A 24,859-nucleotide genomic window follows, 5' to 3' on the forward strand; every position below is an offset into this window, starting at 1 on the left:
GTAAACAAATGAATGTGATTGATTAGTAGTGGATATTTATATACTATAGCAGAGATATAATTCTCCGATAGGGGTAATAAATTTGCTTGATACATTTTATCTCTCAGTCGATAATCATATAGAAAAATACAAAACAACAATATTTCATAAATTCTTTATTCTGCATTGCGCTACTGCAGTAAACTTTAAATGTTAAATCATGGTAGCGTTATTTTTTGTTAAAGTGCTCTAGATACGACCCTCTGAAAGAGCTTTTTATGTATTCAAACAATCAAATCCAAACAATCAAATCAAATCCTCATCTGAAGATCACTATGATGATTTAATTATTTTTTATTGATTGGAACTATGAAGTTTATTCGAAGAATGGTTAACATCTTCAGTAGGGATACACTATAGTAAAATATAGGTATTAACTATATTTAATGAGCTGTAATTTGTCGTTCGATTATTTTATCTGTTTTCACGGTATGCCATTTAAAGATATGACTGCAATCAATCATCATGTTTATTATAACATAAATAGCAAGTATTTTGTTGTAATGCAGGCAGCTTGCACGAGACCACATGCAACGCAGCTGATAAGCTCTACTTAAGACTTATCTGATCGTCTCGGTAGTACATATCTTAATCTTCAAATTAAATAAAAAAGTCGTCTATCTTCCCATTCAAATCCTGCCCGCGAGTTGCAATACTGACCTGCATTTAGTATGTGTTAGACCACATAGACAAAGCTACCCTAGTAGAAAAGGTTGTATGACATAGAAGCAGCGAAGAAATAGTGCGGTGTTCCAAACGGGTCAATCTAATCGTTCGAAAATTGAGCGCTTCTTGCGCGTTGACAGAATTCGTCTTGTGCTTAACCTCACTTAACTTAACTTAAGGCTTAACCTCATATAAACATCAGGTTGCCTAATAGAAACTGTTATAAAAAATCAAATCAAAAATATCAATGGTTTTTCCAAAGTGACCTATTTATTTTTGACAATCTATTCAATCTGAACATATACGGACCCTATTATCAAGCTAAGAACATGCCAGTGCATAATCACTAGGGTTCTTTTAACGAGGTGATTATCTGGAATTTGTAATCACAAAAATCTCCCCGTCTCGTTCAACTGCCCCATTTCATCTCACGAATGATCACAAGAACTGCTATGAATGACTTTTGCGACCCATCTGAATATACCTAAGTCAATATTTGTTTTGAAGATATTCTGCAATATGATACACGATTACCTATTTTACTCAGCTTGCATGATAAAAATGTTAAATATTTTTATACATTTTCAGGATTATAGATAATTGATCAACTCAAGGCAAGTTGTAATCACAGGAAGTGATAATGAAAGCACACATCAATTAGTAAAGTAATTAGGGTCAGTCAAGATCATTTGTAATACAATTATATCAGCTTTCATCATAAAAAGGCTAATGATGGGTTGTAAATAGCCTTATCGGTGTTTTTTTTTTTTCATTCATTTTTCGTAATTTGGTCGAGCAGCCGTAAAAGAAAAAAAATATTTCGTTTTCTCTTTTTATTCTTTCATAAATTGGTAAATGCAGTCGTAGTAATTTTTTCGTAGCGGTTTTTAAAGACGTTGGTTGATCCAGCTGATGAATGAGGAGACTCTGGCGTAAGCAGCAGGGGCACCAACTTGGCAACCACGGTCAGAACCGAAGGAGGTCACACCGATCTGTAAGTTAATTCAAAAATTTTCAAATGATTTCATCAGTATAAACATTTAAGCAATCAAAAGTTGTACAAGAAAATAATATGATTTTACCAAGATGCGTCTGTTGTTGCTGTTAACAACCAGAGGACCGCCGGAATCACCGCGGCAAGTACTTCTGCCATTGACGCCGCTGGTACAAACGTTGGAAGCCAGGAGGTTACCAAAGCTTTGACGGCAAACAGCATTTGTGATTACAGGCAAGTTGACGTGTCTCAAGTTACCGTCGACACTGCCACCTGAAACAAATGAAGATGTGTAAATTAAATATGTATTTTTAAAATAAATCCATGACTAAGCTAAGAATAATTGAGGAAATTTTCTTACCATCCCTGGCGAGTCCGAAGCCAGAAGCAGTAGCGGTGGCACCGGCAAACTGGTTGTTGAGCTCATTACCAGAAGGCAGCGCGATCGGAGCGATGGAACCTAAAGGTAGCATAAAAATATATCAGAAGCTTACTTTTGGACCATATATAATCACATAAATGTTGAATAATTTTATAAAATAACTTCATATTTTCGAATGTTAAAAATACAGGCTCAGGTTACGTACTGGATGTACCGACGTTAGAAGGCAAGTTGATCATGGCGATGTCGTTCCAGACGAGGTTAGCGTTCCAGCTGCCGTGCATCACAACGCTGGTAGTCGTCAGCCTAGTGCCACCGCTGAACAGGCGCACTGAGCCTAGGACAACAGTTAATCTCCTGGCCTGGTTGGTACCATCGTTCCAGCAATGAGCGGCGGTGAGTACCCTTCTTTGGTTAAGCAAAGAACCACCGCAAACACTCTGGCCAGCGGGCAAATCAACAAGAAGGCCAGCCTGTAAAATAACATTAATGCAATAAAAAATCAAGAGAACCGTACTGTAAGTCAAATTATATATCATGTAAAAAAGTAAAACAATAATGTACCTGGTAAGGGAATTGGCCAAGGCTGGAAGTAGAACCGCCGACAATTCTGGATGGGTTTCGTTGTGCCTCCTGTTCGGCTAGACGAATTTCTTCAGCCAAAGGAATTCCAATTTTGGTGTGATAATTGTAGGCAGTAATGTCTTCGAGGTCGATCACATCCTCGAGGTTGATGTTCCTCGCGGAGATGACCGCGGCGAAAGCCAATAGAGTCACAGCCAAGAGTTTCATGTTGCCGATTCAAACAAACGAATGTTGTCACTATTCTGCAGTGAATATTTATATGCTTTGGTGGGGAGATTAACTGTCGATAAAGATAATGTTTTTCTATGTGCTCCTTTCACGTTATCTATTTGATGATTGATTAATTTTAGCGCATGCTTTTTAACTCTTCTTTCTGCTGCAATTGTATGCACATGCATGTAATGCTTTTGCATTACTTAGTGTCTACTTTTTACGTTCCATGGCATCATGTTAATATACGCTAGCCATAACCCAGTGTTTCTGGGGAATAGTGATAGTGAGTAAACGTGAACAAGTTTAGAAGTTTTTCTCCCAATAGGCATTATTCATTTTTGCAGGTGTTTATTGATAATGTGATACAATTATTTCTTATACCGAAACAGATAATTGGTGACGATGCGTTTATTTATTGTTAAGATATACGTAAGGCTTTATCTATAAGGTTAAACTAAAAAATAAATTTATCTTAATTTTTCCTCTATATATTGCGGAAAACCGTTTGAAAATTAGTCATGTCGTTTTCTGAATAGACACACAGTCACGGTAGAAGACTTTGTTCTATTATAAATATGCATTACTTATGCATTGTTAAGGTATTACTTACGGATATTACCTACTGGTCTACTCGTAATTATGAAGGGCGCTGTAATCTGTAACTATGAATTCACTAATTTGTTGAGTAACGTCGTACATAAGATACGTCAATGAAGTCAATGATAAAGGGGCTGGTATATTTATTTATTCTCTCCAAATATACAAATATCTTTACTGATAGGACAATGTGTTGTCGCGTAACAGCGTTTGCGGTTTATAGACATAGTATAATTAGCTGCTGAATGTTATAAGAATAAGAAATAGGGCTTGAATCTTTCATGTTTCTGTACATTTCAAAGTAAAGCAATGTATTATATCTTTAAGAAATACCAAAAACCCGTTGTATCTACAATTAAAATAACCTATATGATAGTTACAAAAAATTTGTTTTACGTATTTTTTCCAAATCATATAGTATGATTTTGTCATCATGCATCGCACAATTTGGAGATAACAAGTACAAAAAAATAGGAAAGCTACAGCATAAAGGATAAAGTTAAGAGTGGTTACTACCTCCTAATAAAAATTAAGCCAGCAAAAATGATTATAATTATAGTTTAAGATAAAGAATTTGAATATAAAGCTATGATTCTGTTATAAAAATACATAAGTTGATCCTCTTAAAAATATTATATATATTTTGAAGTAGTCAGTAGTCGTATTCTTAAGTGGGTACTTTAGAAGGAAAATACAGTCACTTTCGTATAATATAAATTTCCACAACAAGAGATAAAGACTTAGGTAATGGTAATTACAAGTCATTCATTATGTCTTATCAGGATGGCGAGTTTAAGTGACAAAAAATAAATGTTATTGATAAAATAATAATAAGTTCTGTACGGTCGGGTCAGTGTTTTCTATAAATAATAGTACAAGTAGAAAATGGAAGAGGATGACATAATTCACCGACCTCAAATATTTGGGATATAATTGGGAACAGGACAGGGGGAAGAAGAAGAAGAAGTAGTAGTATTTCAAGGGGTTCTTTCGTGAGGAAAACAAAGAGATCATTATCGTTAATCACGATTTAAGCTATTTATCACCGATATAACTGACTTATTGGCGATATTCCTGTCAGCTAGGTATGATAGATTAATTCACAGTGCATAATATTTTTTGTAAAACTCAGGCTTACATCATTACAAGTTAAAACCCAGAAAAATGCTGTATTTTGTTCACTATATATAATTAAATATTGTAAAACAGAGCTAACTAGAGTACGTAAATGTCGGTCCTGCGCCCGATCTCTCTCCGGTCATGTCGGATTGCCGTCCCGTCGGGCTATGAGAGTGGAGGTATAGTGAGTGCTCGTAGCTGTGTCTGCGTAAATGCTTGTGCACTATAATATGTCCTGCGCAGTTGGCTAATTTCCATACATGAGAACAGCCGCCGTAGCCCATAATCGAAATGAAATGAAAATATTTATTTGCCAAGATATGGTTAACACAAATCAGCTAGGAGGACATTATTATAAACTTGAGAATGGGTGAGACAGGTAATATCAAATTGTTGAACACAAGTCAAAGTTCAGCCACATTGACTTGTGGTGGCTACAGATTTTTATTGAATATATTTTAAACGATAGGTTCAAAGGTAATACTCGATAGATTAGAGACAGTTTATTTCATAGATATAATTTAATCACTTATATAAAAAGAATCTACATATATTTGCAGAGACATGGTATTACAGGAGTCCAGCATTCAACATTATAATGATAATAATTCATCGTTGGAATCAGAGACGTTGGTTGATCCAGTCAATGTAAGAAGTAACTCTGACAAAGGCACTAGGCATGCGATATTGGCAGCCACGGGGAGATCCAAATGAGGCCACGCCAATCTGCGAGTAAAGAAAATGTTAGTGCTTTGCAATTTAAAAACCAAGCTGCATCACCAACTGAGTATTAAACACATTTGCAATTTTATACTCTATGGACGAGTGCTTGCAAAACATATTTGATACTCAAAAGAATACTGAATAGGCTCATGATTCATTCTATGAAACAGGGATTAAGTGTCTGTCCATCCACATAGTGTTTGTTTATTGTCAATTACTACATGGAATCTCATTAGTTCCTGTTCTATGACTTACGTTACCTATCTCATCATTTTAACTAATACCTACATAAGCAAAACAATGATTACGTACCTGAATGCGTCTGTTATTCCTGACTATAGTGAGAGGACTTCCAGAATCACCCCTGCATACGTTCTTTCCACCAAAGCCGCTGGTGCAAATATTCGAAGGTTGCAATAAATAAAAAAAGCGCAGACGACACGCACGGTTCGAGATCACAGGTACATCGACATGGCTCAGGAACTGGCTCTCAGATATTTCGCCAGAGGGACCTGTAGGAAAACAATAAAGATTAGTGTCATGTTAAGGGTAAAAAATAATTAAAAACTAATCCAATCTTCTTGTTAGGTAGTTCAAGTCAATAATGATTCTTACCATCAGCAGTGCGTCCGAAGCCAGATGCGGTAGCGACATCACCCACAAAATCGTCGTTAATTTCATTACCAGCAGGAAGAGCAATAGGGGCGATGATATCTGTTGAAAATTATAAAATGTTTGATTATTTCTTTTGTATTTTATAAAAAGTGGCTTCTGCCAGCGGTTTCACATGCGTCTTATGGGATCTACTTCATATTATATGATACTGAAATATTTTTCTAATTGGACGGATACATTGGACATTAGGCATTTTATAATACAAATATAATAAGACAAAATATATTAGAAATGCCTCAATAAAAACCTCAAAAACATAATGACTATAAGTAAATGCTTAAAATACTGACTTGATAGAGGCACGGCAGACGGCAGGCTAATAATTGCGATGTCATTACGCATTAGATTAGGGTAAAAGTCTTCATGCATCACAACGTTGGTTGTATATGACCTGAATCCTCCTGAGTACAAACGAACTGACCCAAGAACTACCTCCACACCCCAGCCTTGGTTTAGACCATCAGACCAGCAATGAGCAGCGGTCAGCACTCTCTGTGCGTTGAGCAGAGAGCCACCGCACACACCTCTTATATCATCGAAGTTGACCAATAATCCAGCCTGTAAAATAGCAATTTAAGAGCATTGTAGACTCTGCAAGCATGTAAGCTATTAAATAGAAATCTTAAGTTAAATACAACTGTAAAAGAAACTTCTGCACATAAAACAATTTTTATAATAATGCCGGGTCTCTTAAGCAGCCTTAGGATTTTTTTCCAATCTTAGTTTTAACCTGGTATGGGATTTGGCCAAGACTAGCTGCAGAGCCACCAGTTATTCTGGATGGGTTGCGACTGGCTTCTTCCTCAGCTATGCGAATCTCTTTCGCCAAAGGAGCACCAATTTTAGAAAGTTAGCCATATGCTGTCAGATCTTCAAGATCAATTACATCTTGAAGATCAATATTTTTTGCAGAGGCTGCCACAGCCAAAGCCAACAGTGTCACAGCCAAGAACTTCATGTTACCGGTATTAGAAGATGAATGGCATCACTAGACTGTAGTTGTTATTTATAGGCATTGGATTATGAGATTATTCTTAGATTGTTATCATATCCTTGATAATTACAGACCTATCAAAGATCGTAAGATATAAGACAGATTTGGGTATCACCCACCTAGAAAATCCCTGAGACATCAACAACTTTTTTTCCTAATCAGTTGTAATCGGATTGTAATTGGATTGTAGCCCTCCGCGAAGGTGCGGCCATGTCACGGTCGCCATCAGATGATTCTTGTGAAATCATTGTATTGTATCAATGTGAAAACCTAAACTGTAAGTTTTAATCGCCAATTTTACGTTGATCAGTCTCTGTTCAATTAATGAATGAACCCCTTCTGGGCATTGTGATGCACAAGTAAATATGGCTCTAACATTGTACTGGCTTATTGGTGCCTTGTGTAGTAAATAAAGAATTTTCTGGGCTTTGGATCTCAGCTTCAATATTTATTTATTTATTGGTTTGTCTACAATTGTTACACATATATGTTTACATTAGGTATACAGGAAGATGTTAATAAATAGCCTTTGTGTACAATATTACTTGACAAACACAACATTCACAAAATACATGGATGACAAGTTAGTCTAGTTTTTAACAACTTGTACTATTATGTGCTGATCTTACGGACATGGTTCCTGTATGTAATAAGAGAAGCGCTAAACATGTCTAGGTTACAGTCAAATTTATTAAAAAGCCTACACAATCTGGGGACTGGGGAATACTTAAGTGCCTAAAACTGTATTTCGTCGGGGTGGGTAAAATAACTTAATGGGTTTCCGCGGGTATTTGTGGGGATCTGCATGTCGATTCTATAAAATATCACAACTCACTTCGACATCACTCTCACTTCGACTTCGATCTAAAGGTAGAATTCCGTGGACGCGACAATAGTCAACCTTTGAAAATGTATGGCACCGTTGTCGAGGCCCGTGACAGTCGCGCGCGGCCGACGAATTTCGTAAGCTGCTCGCGGCCGTACGCTTCTCAACATGGTCTAGCGCTTAATAACATCTATAGAATTTTAGTAAAACCAGAATTAAATTTTTGACAATGCCGCGAGCAGCTTACGAAATTCGTCGGCCGCGCGCGACTGTCACGGGCCTCGACAACGGTGCCATACATTTTCAAAGGTTGACTATTGTCGCGTCCACGGAATTCTACCTTTAGATCGAAGTCGAAGTGAGAGTGATGTCGAAGTGAGTTGTGATATTTTATAGAATCGACATGCAGATCCCCACAAATACCCGCGGAAACCCATTAAGTTATTTTACCCACCCCGACGAAAAACAGTTTTAGGCACTTAAGTATTCCCCAGTCCCCAGATTGTGTAGGCTTTTTAATAAATTTGACTGTAACCTAGACATGTTTAGCGCTTCTCTTATTACATACAGGAACCATGTCCGTAAGATCAGCACATAATAGTACAAGTTGTTAAAAACTAGACTAACTTGTCATCCATGTATTTTGTGAATGTTGTGTTTGTCAAGTAATATTGTACACAAAGGCTATTTATTAACATCTTCCTGTATACCTAATGTAAACATATATGTGTAACAATTGTAGACAAACCAATAAATAAATAAATATTGAAGCTGAGATCCAAAGCCCAGAAAATTCTTTATTTACTACACAAGGCACCAATAAGCCAGTACAATGTTAGAGCCATATTTACTTGTGCATCACAATGCCCAGAAGGGGTTCATTCATTAATTGAACAGAGACTGATCAACGTAAAATTGGCGATTAAAACTTACAGTTTAGGTTTTCACATTGATACAATACAATGATTTCACAAGAATCATCTGATGGCGACCGTGACATGGCCGCACCTTCGCGGAGGGCTACAATCCAATTACAATCCGATTACAACTGATTAGGAAAAAAAGTTGTTGATGTCTCAGGGATTTTCTAGGTGGGTGATACCCAAATCTGTCTTATATCTTACGATCTTTGATAGGTCTGTAATTATCAAGGATATGATAACAATCTAAGAATAATCTCATAATCCAATGCCTATAAATAACAACTACAGTCTAGTGATGCCATTCATCTTCTAATACCGGTAACATGAAGTTCTTGGCTGTGACACTGTTGGCTTTGGCTGTGGCAGCCTCTGCAAAAAATATTGATCTTCAAGATGTAATTGATCTTGAAGATCTGACAGCATATGGCTAACTTTCTAAAATTGGTGCTCCTTTGGCGAAAGAGATTCGCATAGCTGAGGAAGAAGCCAGTCGCAACCCATCCAGAATAACTGGTGGCTCTGCAGCTAGTCTTGGCCAAATCCCATACCAGGTTAAAACTAAGATTGGAAAAAAATCCTAAGGCTGCTTAAGAGACCCGGCATTATTATAAAAATTGTTTTATGTGCAGAAGTTTCTTTTACAGTTGTATTTAACTTAAGATTTCTATTTAATAGCTTACATGCTTGCAGAGTCTACAATGCTCTTAAATTGCTATTTTACAGGCTGGATTATTGGTCAACTTCGATGATATAAGAGGTGTGTGCGGTGGCTCTCTGCTCAACGCACAGAGAGTGCTGACCGCTGCTCATTGCTGGTCTGATGGTCTAAACCAAGGCTGGGGTGTGGAGGTGTGTGGTCCGCGCGCGACTGTCGCAGCCCTCGGCAGCGGTGCCATACATTTTCATAGGTTGACTTTTGTCGCGCGCGGCTGCGACAATCGCGACCCACGGAATTCTACCTTAAAGTTTCGTGATTGACATTGTCAAACTACACTAGCGCTTCACTATCGAGCGTGTTGACAAGTTGAACTAAATCAAAGTCGAGATTTTGACAGATTTGTCAAAATCTGTCTATCTATAGGGGAGGTAGGGGAGAGATGGGCAGTTGGGAGACATGATCAAATCAGAATAAAAGGGGGGTCCTTTTATTCTGATTTCTGATCATAGTTTTGTTTTTTTTTTAATTGGGTAGTTTACGTTACCGACTGGTAACGGTGTTCATCCATAGACTTTCTGTCATTTCTGTGAGTTGTCAAGAACAAACACTCGTAAAAGTACTTAAATATTTTGTTGCGGTTTCGGATCGTTATAAAGAGAAAACTAATGAAAGGTATGTGTATTTTCTATTATTAATTATTGATTGTCAAAATCTCCAGTTACAATTATAGTAAGTCGATGCAATCCACACCTATTATACCTTTAGAAGAGAGTACTACAGCAATAGTTAATGGGCCCCACGTTTTTATTTTAGTCTAATATGACCGGGACCACCTACGTAGGTTGACAGGTAAGTAACTATTTTTTATTTTCTAGTTTTCAGTGCACATAAGATAAAACCGTTTAACTTAAAAGTTTTTTTACCGATTTTTTTTTCATAAACTAAGTCAAAAGTGTCCAATGCTCTCTATGGTAGGGAGGCTTGGACATACCATGTAATGTATAACTTGTAAATTTTTGCTCTTCTTCGTCAGTGAAAATTTGTGAGGTTATAAATCTGCGCGAAAAATCCTTTATAGAATCTTGTTTCAGGTACCGTTGCCAACTTGATCTAGAGACTATTATATTTAAAATAGTGTTTAAATAAAGTTCTAAGTGTTTTAAAGTGATTAAGTGCCTACATTTAACGATGGCTAGAATGTTTTTGCTTAAATCTTTATTAGAAGAAGCTCATGCTTTAGATAATTTAGAAAAGCGTCAACAATCTGCTAGAATTCGTAGTTTACCTTTATTAACTCGCGATGATGACTATGTGAGCATATATAGATTGTCAAAGGAGCTAATTGACCAACTGGAGTCTGATTTACTGCCCCTGATAAAGCCCACAAAACGTCGAGGCAAAGGACTTACAACTCGTGTAAAAGTAAGTATTGACACAGTTTATAGTTGAAAAATTGTAATCAAGCACACAATAATAAGAAAAACACTTAGTTCTTAATAAGGAGTATTCCCTTTATGTGGTTTCCCCGCCAGCTGATATGTTTTCAAAAGCCTCTGTACTTCAGTTATAATATTGGTATTCTCTTAAGCATGAAAATAACCAAATTGGTCTCAATTTTGTTTTCACTAAATCCAGATAAAGTAGGTATTACATTTTTTATTGATTTATTGTTTCACAGATACTATGTACTTTATCATTCTTGGCTAGTGGCAGTTACCAGAAGGTTATTAAAGAGGGCATCAGAACTTATTTATCGCAACCGTCTGCATCTCGTTGCATAAATGAAGTAGTGGAAGCTCTGAACAATCCGGCCGTAGTAAAAAAATATATAAGGTTTCCTCAAAATCAGCAAGAAAGGCAAATTTTAAAAGAAAGGTTAGTACCTAGATATAATATAATTTTAATATTATTATAATTAAACTGACCCTTTTATTTTTACAGTTGATCATGTTAGTGATTATTGTAAATTACAGGTTCTACAAAAGGTTTGGGTTTCCAGCCACCATAGGCTGTATTGATGGCACTCTGGTGGCAATGAAGAGACCAGCAGAGAACGAAGAACGGTTTTACTGCCGCAAAGGCTACCATGCAAGAAATGTGCAATTGGTAAAATGGATTTCAATGTTGTAATCAATTATAATTAGGTATAATAGAGTCATTGTAATTTATTTCTTTTTCAGATAACAGATGCAGATTTAAATATTTTACACGTGGATCCCACATATGGAGGAGCTACTCACGATAGCTTCATTTTTAATTATAGTGCTATCAAAGACCATTTAGAGGCATTAACAAATGCTGGTGAAGAAGTAGTTTTGCTCGGTAAGTAGATCCTTTCCTGACCCTGCTTCAGAATATAAGCCTAATTACTAAGTATAAAAACTACATAGTTATTTTTTTTTCAGGTGATTCAGGATATGCTCAGCGTGCCTACCTCATGACGCCAATTAGTGGCGCTGAAGAGAATTCCCCTGAAGCTTATTACAATAAGCGTCATTCAACTGCTCGCAACTCAGTTGAGAGAACAATAGGCCTCCTAAAAGGACGATTTAGGTGCTTATTAGTACACAGAGTACTCGACTACCATCCAGATGTAGTTGCAAAAATAGTAATTGCATGTTGTGTTTTGCACAACATGTGCAATCGCGCGGGAATTCCGGCAATCTCTATTTCCGAGGAAGAAAGAGTAGAAGAGCTTGAAATAATTGCTGAAGCAACAAGGAGGCAAACTAGAGATTTACCATCCAACGCCGATTTAGCTTTAGGTCAATTACGAAGGCGAAACTTCGTGAATGGGCTTTGGCGTTCACGTCATAATTAATGGGTGCTAATTAAATAGACTTCTTTTTATTATCATTATTCGCCCCAAAAATGTATGTTGGCTTCTAAATTACTAAGTCAGCCACAATTAACTATGCCGGATTGCTGAACCAGAGGTCTTGGGTTTGATTTTTTATGCAATAAATTGTGAAAAAGTGCCCATCCCTCCCCTACCTCCCCTAAAGTATGAAATGACATTACGAATCGAAGTGAAATGCGAGTTGTTGATCGAGTTTTATAGAATCCCAGTACAGGGATGAAAACCAATCAAAGACGCTAGTTAAACCATTTCACTAATTTCGAATAATAAAAATACTTCATCCATTTCAGTGTTTCCTTTTTGTTTTACAAGTAAGAAGTGAAAAACCATTTGTTTATCAAATTGTCTATTTTACAACGTGGCAAAATAAATACTGATGTTAATGAATACTTTTAATAAGAAGAATATGTAGGTAAGCATGATACCTATTTAACCAATGTCATATTTCATGTTACTATGCCAAGTTAGGCAGAATGTGGCTATTGAGGTATTTGTACAAACCTGCTAGCCTAGATGATGAGAGCATTTATGTACATACATAAGGATCAACCAGTTTGGCCTAGGCTCAACTACTTAGTTCATTATTATCGCCCGATAAACTAATTATAATGTAGTTTATACTAGGGTTTATCTGAGGGCACGGCAGTGCCCCAGCCAATTAGTTTATCCTATTGCATGTAGGAATAACTAATTTAGCTTAGGCAACCCTAGTTTGGCCTGAAATCAAGTATGGTCGCATTTGTACCTATACAGGAATGAATTTTATCCAGTGCGCAAACTTTGTCAACTTATAGTTAAACATGTTTTATAGATACGTATATTTTTATTTTGTCGTGTTTTAGTGCAAAAAAGAAAAGTTATTGATATCGAAAGATGTTTATTTTGTAACCGATTGTACGGTCACAGTCGTCATAGTAGGCACGGCGGCAACGCGAAACCGGTTTACCGACGCGAGCGCTGTTCCAAGCGCGTAAGAATAGTTAGTATCCATATTTTGCTGATTTTAGGGCGGACAAAAGAAAGAAAAAAAAATTTTACTGATGATGCAGATATGTTCTGTTAATGATTCTGGACCACCAGTTTTTTTTTTTGTGCACTGCTTAAAATTCATTCCTGTATAGGAACAATTCTACTTGATCCATAAATTTAACCTGCGAAGAAGCGCAAACGCAGCGCAGCAGCCAATGATCAATTAAGACCATATAATGTTAGTTTCGTAGTCAATTTTGGGTACAAATTAAATAGCATCCTCTACTCTTTAGTGATATAAAAGTGATTTTATTTTTATATTATCTAATGGACATACTCAGAGACATTTAATGGTTACTTAAGCCGTTCCTTGGTGAAGAATTTCTATGAGAATCTGTCATTAAGGAGTGACTTAAGTAATCATTAAATGTCTCTAAGTTCGGGGGTAATAAGTGTTTTGGCGGGGTTCAGTTTCGTTGTTCTTTGATTCAATATAATTAGGAGCAGCTATTAGGTCTACCTACTCTATTTTTTACTTAAGAGGTTTTATGTCAGTCCTAGCTGACCGTTACTACAATAGCTACAATCACCTCTAAGCAAATGATAAGGTTTCCAGATTAAATCACAAAAACAACGACGTATTAGATTCAAATCATTAATTTAATCAGTCACATTTTGCAATCGACAGTTGAAACTTCGTTAAATTCAAAGACGTTGGTTGATCCAGCTGACGTAAGAAGTAACTCTGGCGAAGGCAGCAGGCGCTCCGACTTGACAACCACGGGCAGATCCGAAAGAGGTCACACCGATCTAGAAGTAGGAAAATAAAAAAAAATATTACCTAATTCAAATTATGAAAGTAAAACAAAGTCAAAATAAAGTGTAAGCTTTTGTTACTGAGAGTCGTAGACAGTGGTGTTAATTTGAATAAAGAAGCAGTTAACAATGGTCATGATATCCAGTCACCATTGGTAGTCCGGATCATCCCGCAATGCATTCAGCGCAAAATGGTTGAAAATCAGTTTCATTATGGAGTTACTGCCTATTTGGTTTCTAAAAATCAGTCAATCTTTCCAACCACATTAGGACTTAAGGGATATACTGATTTTACCCAATTTAAAGACAAAATCATTGTTGAAGATCATTGTAGAACTTGTTAACGTACCAAGATTTTTCTGTTGTTCCTTTCTACAGTAAGAGGACCACCAGAGTCTCCCCTGCAGGTGCTCTTAGCACCAGCGGTATTGATGCAAATGTTGGATGATTGCAAGATCAGGAAGGATTGGCGGCACACGTTGTTTGAGATCACAGGCACATCCACGTGACTTAAGAACTGGCTTGTAGTGATGCTTCCTGAAATACCTGAGATTAGGAAATAAAGATTAGTTAAATATACTAGTGACTAAGAAAGTATTTCAAATGTCTAATTATCTTAAACGTCTTCTTACCATCACCGGTACGTCCGAAGCCAGACGCGGTAGCGATATCTCCTACAAACAGTTCGTTGAGCTCGTCACCAGCGGGAAGAGCGATGGGGGCGATGTTGTCTGTTAAAAAGTATAATTTGTTAGATTATTATTTTTTTACTTCTAGTAATAAAATAACATTATGCAAAAATATACTCACCAGAAAAAGAAACAGCAGAAGGCAAGTTGATGATGGCGACGTCATTACGAATAACACTAGGCATCCAGTTTTCGTGCATCACAACATTGTTTGAATGCAACCTGACACCACCAGAGTACAAACGAATTGATCCCAGGACCACTTCGACGCTGAAGGCTTGGTTTTCACCATCAAACCAACAGTGAGCAGCGGTAAGCACTCTCTGTGCGCTGACCAGAGAACCACCGCATACACCCCTGCCCAGGTCAAAGCTTGCCAATAGACCAGCCTGTAAATTGATAAATTAAAACCATCAAAAAATTACGTTTATTGGGTCCGTAAGTGAGTCTGGTAGAGATTAGTTCTTAGTCTCGGAATATTTATCGAAAAGAAGATAATGATTATGTTTATTTACGAGAACATGACGTATAGACAACGCAAAATTAAAAGAAAACCAGATTTAAATATAGAATAAATAAAAGATGGACTTTAATGAATGCTTTTGATTTTACCTGGTAAGGGAATTGGCCAAGGCTAGCTGCAGAGCCACCAGATATTCTGGATGGGTTGCGAATGGCTTCTTCCTCGGCTATGCGAATCTCTTCGGCCAAAGGTGCGCCGATTTTGGCCAGGTAGCCATATGCTGTCAGATCTTCAAGATCAATTACATCTTGAAGACCAACGTTTCTTGCGGAGGCTACCGCTGCCAAAGCCAATAGAGTCACAGCCAAGAACTTCATGTTGCCGGTATTAGAAACTGAATGACATTATTAGTTTTTGGTACATATTTATATCGTCTTGCTTTAAGATAAAGCTAAGATTATAATATAATATCAGTGATAACTACTAGTACCTAACTATCAAAAGATCCCAAGATATGATTATAATTAAGGATAGTGTTAACATCAACTAGGAAACCCCCATGACTAAATCAATTTTTAATCTTTCTAATCTGTTGGAGTTGGATGGTAAATCCCAGAAAAATAAAATTAAGTTTAGGTAGTTTGAGTACAATGCGGTATTTATAGTGTTTTTCCAAATTAGCCCAGATAACCACAGAACTAGTGAACAGACTACTATCTTCCCATAAAAAGTCATCCTTAGCATCTTTTTGACATCATGCTATACGACTAAATTAATCCATATATATTTCTTTGCACTTCATGCGTCTTGTAGTAAAGTTAAGTGTAAGCGTTCGTATCGCTTTCTTTTAAAATATTGTGTCTCATCTTGTGGTGTGATCGAACTGCATTTATTATTAATAATTTGCATAATATGAGAATAGATTATTTATCTATTAATAAGTAGTTCATTTGTTTTATTAAACACTAGCTACTCGCCCCGGCTTCGCACGGGATAACGGTGTTTTCTCACTATTAAGTGTATGTTATTATACATATAAACCTCCCTCTTTAATCACTCTCTCTATTAAAAAAAAACCGCATAAAAATCGGTTGCGTAGTTTTGAAAATTTAAGCGTACCTACAAAGGGACATGGGGACAAAAAAAGCGACTTTATTTTATACTATTTAGTGATGTATTATCAATCAGTTAGGTATTCATAGCAGTTGTAGATTTAATCAAGGAACTTAAAGGCGTTGGTTGATCCAGTTTATGAAAGAGGTGACTCTGGCATAACCAGCCGGCGCGCCGACTTGACAGCCGCGATAAGATCCGTAAGAGGTTACACCGATCTGTAAAAAAATATTTAAATATTTATTTCTTCTTGAATACACATTGAAAAACTCTACATTTAAGCTTCTTATTTTTAGCTGTTGGCAAGGTACACGTACCTTCATTTCACTTCATTTGAAATGAAATGAAGTCTTTATTCGCAGAGACATGGTAAATACAAAAGGGGGTAAAATAAAATAAGTCTCTCAGAATATTTCGCCTCCAGTAGGCATGCGAAAGGTATAGCAGAGATAATGCTTAAACTTATAACCTAAAACTAAGTAGGCACTTTATTTTCTACAATTAGCATACTGTAGAACAGAAAGAAGAAGCGTATTGTGTAGAAGCACTTTTCTGTAATCCAAGCTTTTAAGTTCTTTTTAAATATTGCTTTAGGTAGCTTTGTAATTTTTCTAGGAATTTTGCTATACATCTTTGGATATTTTCAACTGGAAACTTTGGACTACAATGTAGCTAAGCAAAATTTTATTTACCAGGATTCGCCTGTTATTTCTGTTGACAACGAGAGGACCACCAGAGTCACCACTGCAGATGTTTCTTCCGCCAGCACCGCTGGTGCAAATGTTTGATGATTGAACAGCAGATCCGAAGGATATGCGACACAAGCTGTTTGAGATCACAGGTACATCCACATAGCTTAGGAAGTGGTTTGGACCAATGCTGCCAGAAAGACCTGTGTTGTAAAAACCTTTATTATTTTATGTGTACCAATTATGGCCGGCAACGTATGGTACTACAAAAATCCTAATTAGTGTGATATTGACTAACTGAATAATTTTAATAAAACTACTTTTACGGATTTTATCGCTGTTATATTAATATTATTTAATCCCGACGTTTTGGATCCTTTAAAGCATCCATGATCACGGACAGACTTAACAGTGATAAAATCCGTAAAAGTAGTTTTACTTAAATGTCTAATATTCGCGTAAGTGTCAGTAATCAATAAGTGAATAATTGTTTCTTACCATCACCAGTTCGCCCAAAACCAGATGCAGTAGCGATTGCACCTACAAACTAGTCGTTAAGCTCGTTGCCAGACGGAAGAGCAATGGGGGCAATGTTGTCTGTTGGAAAATGTATTTATTGAGAAATTACATAAAACAAGTTTACTGAACTAAGTATGTGAGTCTACTACTGAGTCTGTTCGAGTGCAGCGGAGCTATTCAGCCTTTCTTTTGTAAGTAAGGGCTTCTTTGATCTCCACATGCGTTTTTCTTGATAATACTGGTAGTAAGATTATTTATCTTCTCAACACCCATCATGAATTTTTATGATATCATCCTGGATCACAAAAAGCATAACTTAACTCTACCAAAACATATGTTTAGAAGTTGTATAAAAATGGAACGGCTTTTTTTTTAAAAAGAAGAGCTCTATTGCAATGTATACTCACTTGAACTTGCAGATTGCAGATGGCAAGTTAATAATTGCGACGTCATTGCGAAGTGGTACTAATTAGTCTAGGGTTCCAGTTTTCGTGCATCACAACGTTAGAGGTAACCAGCCTCACTCCACCAGAGAACAAACGAATTGATCCTAGAACAACTGTAAGCCGCCAAGCTTGATCTTCACCGTCGTACCAGCAGTGAGCAGCCGTCAGCATTCTTCGTGAGTTGAGTAAAGAACCACCGCAAACACCTCTGCCATCGTCGAAATCAGCCAATAGAGCAGCCTGCAAAGAAACTAACAGTTAACAGCATAGTGCAAAAGCAAAAAATAAGACAGACACTGATGATTATAGAAAAAACTGTGGATTGTGGCTTTCGGAAATGAAGGCGCACCATAATTGGCAGAAGATTAGTGATCAAAACTGTCTAAGAATACTTAATTAGTAAAATAATAATATTGGTGTTTAGGAAATATGTATAATGCGAGAATTAAAAAAAAAAAAAACAAAAAATCTCACTTGATAAGGGAATTGTCCAAGACTAGCTGCAGAGCCACCAGTTATTCTGGATGGGTTGCGAGTTGCGACTGTCCTCTTCCTCGGCTATGCGGATCTTTTCAGCCAAGGGGGCACTTATTTTGGCTAGGTAACCATATGCTGTCAAGTCCTCGAGATCAATCACATTTTGAACATCAACGTTTCTTGCGGAAACAACCGCTGCCAGAGCTAGTAATGTCACAGCCAAGAACCTCATATTGCCGTGTGTAAGAAAACTGTGGATGCGTTTGCTTGAGGCCAATATTTATAGACAATTGTCTCTTTGATTATTCTAAGATTATAATTTTTTATAGGAATCTTATCTTATTTTTGATGTTTACGGAAGACCCAGTAGAGAAAACCCTATCAGTTGGTACTTCTTTAGATAGGTATCGGATCTACAAAAAATCCGGTTTTAAAAGGATTTCCGTTTATCATAGGGTTGGCGAGTCATTAAAAATTGAATTAATTAATTCGAATTTAACACTAGAAAGACCAAGGCAGTCAAATTGGCGGCAAGGCAATTTCATTGTTAAATATTTCACAAACTACCTATGTCTTTCTTTCTTTTCATATTTTATGACTTTTCCTAATTTGCTATTGTTAAGCTAAATCTATATAAAAAAATAAAAATAGATTGTATATGATTTTCGATTACAATTACCTACTACAAACTACAATTAACTACAAATCATTTACTCATATATCAAAGTTCACACTAAAACACGTCATTTCTTAAAATCTAAACATATGTGCTAACATTATAATTGCTTGAACTAGGTTGAACCTGTGTCTCAAGCGAAGAAAAGCTTATTTCATAATATAAATTGACAATCTGATATACAAATAATTAAAGAGCTAACATCAATGAAAATACATATTATTACTTATACCTAATGCTTATTTACTATTGTTTGCGTTTGCAGTTTCATAAAATTATAATCTTTTGAATGTAAAGGCTGGCTCCAACATGATGCATAAATTAATCAAAATAAAATTGATATAAATAGTACGATAGACGGTCTTATCGCATAACGCATTTCATTCATATTTTCATTTGAATAGAGTCAAATATGTATAACACAAATGATAAAGGGTCGGCGGCATCCAGAATCTTATTCATGCAAGAAGTTTTACCCGCGTCCCGAGGGAACTACTTTACGCATCCGGATAAAAAGTAGCCAACAGCAGGATGGCACGTTAAACTGTAGGTCCCGGCTGTCATTGAACATCCTTGGCAGTCGTTACGGGTAGTTAGAAGCCAGTAAGTCTGACATCAGTCTTACCATGGAGTAATGGGTTGCCCGGGTAACTGGGTTGAGGGGGTCAGATAGGGCAGTCGCTCCTTGTAAAGCACTGGTACTCAGCTACATTCGGTTAGACTGGAAGCCGACCCCAACATAGTTGGAAAAAAAAGGCTCGGAGAATGAACAGCCTCCCTCAATAAACGGGCTATTATTTAAATATTCAAATCGGATTACTAGTTCGAGCAAAAAAAGAAAAAATAAAGAAAAGGAAGATATTTAGTACAGTCTAGATTAGCAGATTTTGTCGCGCGTACCATAACTGAGCTAATACAAACAACACATAATTTGTAAACAAAAAAAAAATCGGTTCCACGGTTCCATACTTTATATGTATTTCTTGCAAGGTAGGTAGTTGTCTTAGTTTTCTGTGTCTGTCGATCGGAAAATCCGCTAGCGTGAAAGCCCTATGTGAAATATCATTTAATATCGTAATCGTGGTGGCCTTGTGGTAAAGAACCAACCTCTCGAGTATGAGGGTGTGGGTTCGATTCCAGGTCAGGCAAGTACCAATGCAACTTTTCTAAGTTTGTATGTACTTTCTAAGTATATCTTGGACACCAATGGCTGATAAAAAGGTGAAGGAAAACATCTTGAGGAAACCTGGACTATAAAGTCTGAAATCACCAACCCGCATTGAGCAAGCGTGGTGATTAATGCTCAATCCTTCTCCGTGTGAGAGGAGGCCTGTGCCCAGCAGTGGGACGATAAAAAAAGGCCTTAACAGTAACAGTAACAACAGTCACAATTATTTCGATTACTGCTCTGCTAAGTGTGTTATCATGCTCCAACAATATATTTTTAAGTGCCAAGATCTCAGATGGTTTCTGTGGTAGTATCTTTAAAATGTAGTAGTTAATTCTGTTATTTAGATTCATGACATAGTTTTTTTATTAAATGTCTTCAACTACTAATATTTTAAGCTGAAGTTTGTTCATATTGAATGTCTTGATCTCAGACCCATTCGTATAGGTAGCAATAATTACTTATCTTAATTTTTACGCCTTAACTTTTTTTTACATATTTTAACTCTTCATTATAACCGATATATGGGCTATTAATTAAATAATATGAAAGAGGATGATTCCAGCGATAGGTATGTATTTGAAGTCGTATTATAATGGCGTCCACGGCCGGTTTCGGCCACGGCGGCTGTTCTCATTTAAGGAGATCAGCCAGTTGCGCAGGACATATGTGCACGAGCACTTGAGCAGACACAGGTGCACTCCCTATTCCTTCACTCTCATAGCCCGATGGGACGGTAATCCGACACGACCGGAGGCGCAGGACCGACATTTACGTGCTCTCCGATGCACGGGTGAATCAATCACCAACTTCTGAGACTACGGGCTGCTTTGTGAAAGTTTAAGAAAACCCACAAAGCGATTTCGGCCCGACCCGGGAATCGAACCCGAAACCTTGAGCCTAGGAGCTGCGTTTGCGACCACTAAACCAACGAGGCAGTCAGTGAAGTCGTATTATATGGCAGGTGGAACCGTGGAATACATCTAGTTTTTCAAATCAAAAGTTTTATCTTCTCAGTAGTTTGCAAGTGACACGGACGAGTAATAATCCGGTTATGCTATCTAAATCCTATAGATAAAAATGACAAAACTAATAAATCATTAACATTCTCCATTTATCAGGAATTGGCGTAAATTAATATTTTTGATACGTTCAAGGTACACGTTTTAATACAGAATAAATACATAATGACACTTATGAAAATAAAATGCGCTTCAAGAAACAGTAAAGGTGCTCATCAGGTGCGCGTCAAAACAGTGGAGCTTCGAGAAATACCTCGATGAAGCACGTTATATTTTGAGAATTTATAACCAGAGAAAAGTTTTTCTTTTTGAGTTTTCTTAGACCTATGAATTGGATGCCGGTAATAATAGTTTAACTGACTTCGCAAAAAGGAGGACGTTATCAATATTCGGATATGTCTATTTAAATATGTCTTTTTAAAAAGTACTGTTGGTAGTCCTAAACCTATGTACTAAATATTGGTAGATACCAAATTTTTTCAGTTTTCGGATTTAATGTTTTTAGGGTTCCGTACCTCGAAAGGAAAAAACGGAACCCTTATAGGATCACTTTGTTGTCCGTCTGTCTGTCTGTCTGTCTGTCTGTCTGTCAAGACCCTTTATCTTAAGAACGCGTGGACGTATCAAGCTGAAATTCACATGAAATACTCGAGTCTATTGCCCCTTTAAGCTGTGAAAATATCAAACTTCTAAGCCAAGCCAATCAAAAGATACAACCGATTATGTCGATATTTTCAACAAATTTTCGACACTCGCAAAGGAATCAAAACCTACAGGGTACTTCCCGTAAACTCAGAATCTTGAAATTTGGCATGAAGCATTGTCATATCATGCAAATATAGGAAAAATTGCGAAAATCAAATTTTTTTAGTTATATAATATAATAAAAATATTTTAATAAAATGAAACTTACTACCTTATTTCTCACGAACGAATAAAGGTACCAAATTGAAATTTATACCAAATACCTAGGTCTATTGTCCCTTTAAGCAATGAAAAAATCAAACTTCTAAGTTAAAGCGATCAAAAGATACAGCAGTTTTACCGAAACCTTAGACGAATTTCCGTCACACGCTAGGGAATCAAAACCTACAAGGTACTTCCCGTGAACTCAGAATCTTGAAATTCGGCACAAAGCAACGTTATGTAGTACAGATAAAGGAAAAATTGCGAATATGATAAATTTGAAGTTACATAAAATATAAAAATATTATTTTTGCTTACATGACATAAAATATATTTTTTTTAATAATTATAAACTTACTACCTACCCTTTCACATATGAACGCGTAGAGATATTACAGTTGAAATTCATATCAAACACTTCTTAAATCTAATTGTCTCTAAACTGTGAAACATTTTAAATCATTCAAAGGTCATTGGGCACCTTAGTATGGAAATCATACCCACGGCGGATACGAACGAAATATAGCACATTATAATGATAAAGGCTCTGATTTACTATGGCATTAGTCGCATCTATGTGAACCATGGGAATCTAGAGAAAATCAGGTGTAAACATCAAATATTTTCCTCATTTCAATGGGAATTTAAACGACCAAGTTTGACGGATTTGAGAAATCATTTCTTTGTAGTGAAAGAGTATACTCGCCGTTTATTTCCATTGTCATCAGGTCAGGATCTGATGATGGAAATCCTGAGAAATCGAGGACAACTATCAGAAATTGTAGGCATGCATAGGATTAAAACTTGATTCTCAGATGTGTGTCTGGTGATACTATCAAACAGTGAAGGTTTAGAGCTTACCTGATGATGAAGACGTGAGAAAGTCGAGAGAACTGTATGTATGTTTAAAAAAATAAAAGATCCCATTAGTAGTGAATTCTCATCACCTAAAATAAAATAAGCTCCAACACAAGGTTACGTTATAAATTGTAAACGAGTTCCCATAACCATATCTGATCTTTGCTATCGATCCCACAATGGCAGTTAAACCTATCTATGTGGAAAGACTTCGCCAATACGAATAAAATAAGCCCAAACACGTGGTAGTTGCAACATACCGTGGAGGAGGAGTTCCCTCGACTCTCTGTAGTCTCCATAATCAAATCAGCTCCAAACCTTCACTGTTTACCAGTACCCTCAAAAATATACTCACATGTCTGGTTTTGACTCGATGCGTGCCTACAATATTCAAGAGTTGCCCTCGATTTCTCAGGGTTTCCAGATCCTCATCAGGTCCTGGTCATCCGAATTGGCATCTTCCTTCTTTATGAAAAGTCTTTAACAATAAAAACTAGCATTGCAACCTGTACAATCCTCTGAAACTGCTTGTCTTTTATATTTTTCAAACGATCCTGGACATTCGTCTCCATGGAATTTTAATAAAATATTTATATTCAAAGAAACGTCATACCATTCTCCACGATTTAAAACTACTTTGATTCATGTCCACCAATTTTACAAAGCGGGTCAGATATGCCCAATGACCTTTAAGACATAATTAGTTATTTTCAATCAGATTTCTGAATGATGACTATAAAATGTTGTATATAAATAACTTTAATAAAATAACTTTTACAAGGTACTGGCCTACTATTTTAGTTATATTATAAAATAAAAAATATTAACTATTTTGACTCTCACGAAATTACCATAACTATGATTGTTCTAAACTGAACGGTTGGCGCGAGACTCACTTTTTATCTATACAGGATTAGTACGGAACCCTCGGTGCGCGAGTCCGACTCGCACTTGGCCGGTTTTATTTATGATGCTGTTATTCTAGTTTTCTTTAGTCTATTAATTTAAGTACCTATCCAACTATCTTTTGTTACTTACGTAAAGATACTAGTGCTGCCATCTATTGGCAACATTTATAGTAGGCTTAAGCACATTGAAAACTACGATTAATGACTATGCAAGCTGAGATAACTGTTTACCTCGGGCAACAGAGAAAACATTTTCAAAATGTACGGTTAATTTTATAGGGACTTTTTTTAGGATTAATGTTAATTTTATAGGGACATGAATAGCACAGGACTTCTTATTTTGTTCTCCCCTTTCATTCTTTGATGATCGACAGTAAATTATTTAAACTGAAACAAATTATTCGCTTTCTGATGAACGTTGAATGGACTCTGGAGTCACTTTAATTGGCTGAGCATTGAATGTCCGCCGAAATCTTTATTCATCTCGTTCATGTTGCCTTAGGTTCGGGACTGAGGTCTGTCTTACTTAATTACCTAGATGTTGCTAAAGTGTCCTCGTTGAAGTATAGGTACTGAAGGCTATTCTCTAAATAGTGCCATACAACCAAAATATTCACACATCTACGACCTCGATTAGCTTAAGGGATAATAATACATACATAGAAAATATCCCAAAGATATATCGTTATTTCTAAAAGAATGATTTGAAACAATCAATATTTCACTCATTGTTTATATAGGTAAAATACAGTCAGGTCTTCGCTTAAAAATAAGTATGCTTAACGCCACTGTGTTACGTTATTGGGAAACCCGTTGCAGTAGCAGCGGTTTTAAATAATAACGTTTTTAATCTTGTTAATGATCCTTTATCCAATTTGTTAAGAAA

At 36.5% G+C, this 24,859-nt stretch overlaps 2 protein-coding genes and 2 pseudogenes across 2 annotated transcripts; all 4 read right to left on the reverse strand.

The window, feature by feature from the left end:
- Window positions 1-1,523: 1,523 nt before the first annotated feature.
- Window positions 1,524-2,896, reverse strand: LOC124636539 (collagenase-like). Its single transcript, XM_047172670.1, has 5 exons — window positions 2,646-2,896; window positions 2,287-2,554; window positions 2,061-2,159; window positions 1,788-1,972; window positions 1,524-1,697 (listed from the first exon to the last, which is right to left on the reverse strand). Exons 1-5 carry the CDS (start codon window positions 2,871-2,873, stop codon window positions 1,593-1,595), a joined length of 885 nt encoding a protein of 294 aa, XP_047028626.1. The 5' UTR covers window positions 2,874-2,896; the 3' UTR covers window positions 1,524-1,592.
- Window positions 2,897-5,140: 2,244 nt separating this feature from the next.
- LOC124636541 lies at window positions 5,141-6,951 on the reverse strand (annotated as a pseudogene).
- Window positions 6,952-13,864: 6,913 nt separating this feature from the next.
- Window positions 13,865-15,602, reverse strand: LOC124636535 (brachyurin-like). The gene is made up of 5 exons (XM_047172663.1): window positions 15,341-15,602; window positions 14,850-15,117; window positions 14,672-14,770; window positions 14,389-14,585; window positions 13,865-14,033 (listed from the first exon to the last, which is right to left on the reverse strand). Exons 1-5 carry the CDS (start codon window positions 15,566-15,568, stop codon window positions 13,929-13,931), a joined length of 897 nt encoding a protein of 298 aa, XP_047028619.1. The 5' UTR covers window positions 15,569-15,602; the 3' UTR covers window positions 13,865-13,928.
- A 744-nt stretch (window positions 15,603-16,346) lies between these two features.
- LOC124636542 lies at window positions 16,347-18,667 on the reverse strand (annotated as a pseudogene).
- Window positions 18,668-24,859: the final 6,192 nt, after the last annotated feature.

Source organism: Helicoverpa zea, chromosome 14 (assembly GCF_022581195.2).
Source record: "Helicoverpa zea isolate HzStark_Cry1AcR chromosome 14, ilHelZeax1.1, whole genome shotgun sequence".
Lineage (NCBI taxonomy): Eukaryota > Metazoa > Arthropoda > Insecta > Lepidoptera > Noctuidae > Helicoverpa > Helicoverpa zea.

Coding starts and splice junctions, on each gene's coding strand:
- LOC124636539 (XM_047172670.1), bottom strand. CDS start 2,873: ATGAAACTCTTGGCTGTGACTCTATTGGCTTTCGCCGCGGTCATCTCC. Junction 2,555..2,645: donor TTGGCCAATTCCCTTACCAG/GTACATTATTGT, acceptor GTTATTTTACAG/GCTGGCCTTCTTGTTGATTT. Junction 1,698..1,787: donor GCAACAACAGACGCATCTTG/GTAAAATCATAT, acceptor ATTAACTTACAG/ATCGGTGTGACCTCCTTCGG.
- LOC124636535 (XM_047172663.1), bottom strand. CDS start 15,568: ATGAAGTTCTTGGCTGTGACTCTATTGGCTTTGGCAGCGGTAGCCTCC. Junction 14,586..14,671: donor CTTCGGACGTACCGGTGATG/GTAAGAAGACGT, acceptor TCCTAATCTCAG/GTATTTCAGGAAGCATCACT. Junction 14,034..14,388: donor GGAACAACAGAAAAATCTTG/GTACGTTAACAA, acceptor TCCTACTTCTAG/ATCGGTGTGACCTCTTTCGG.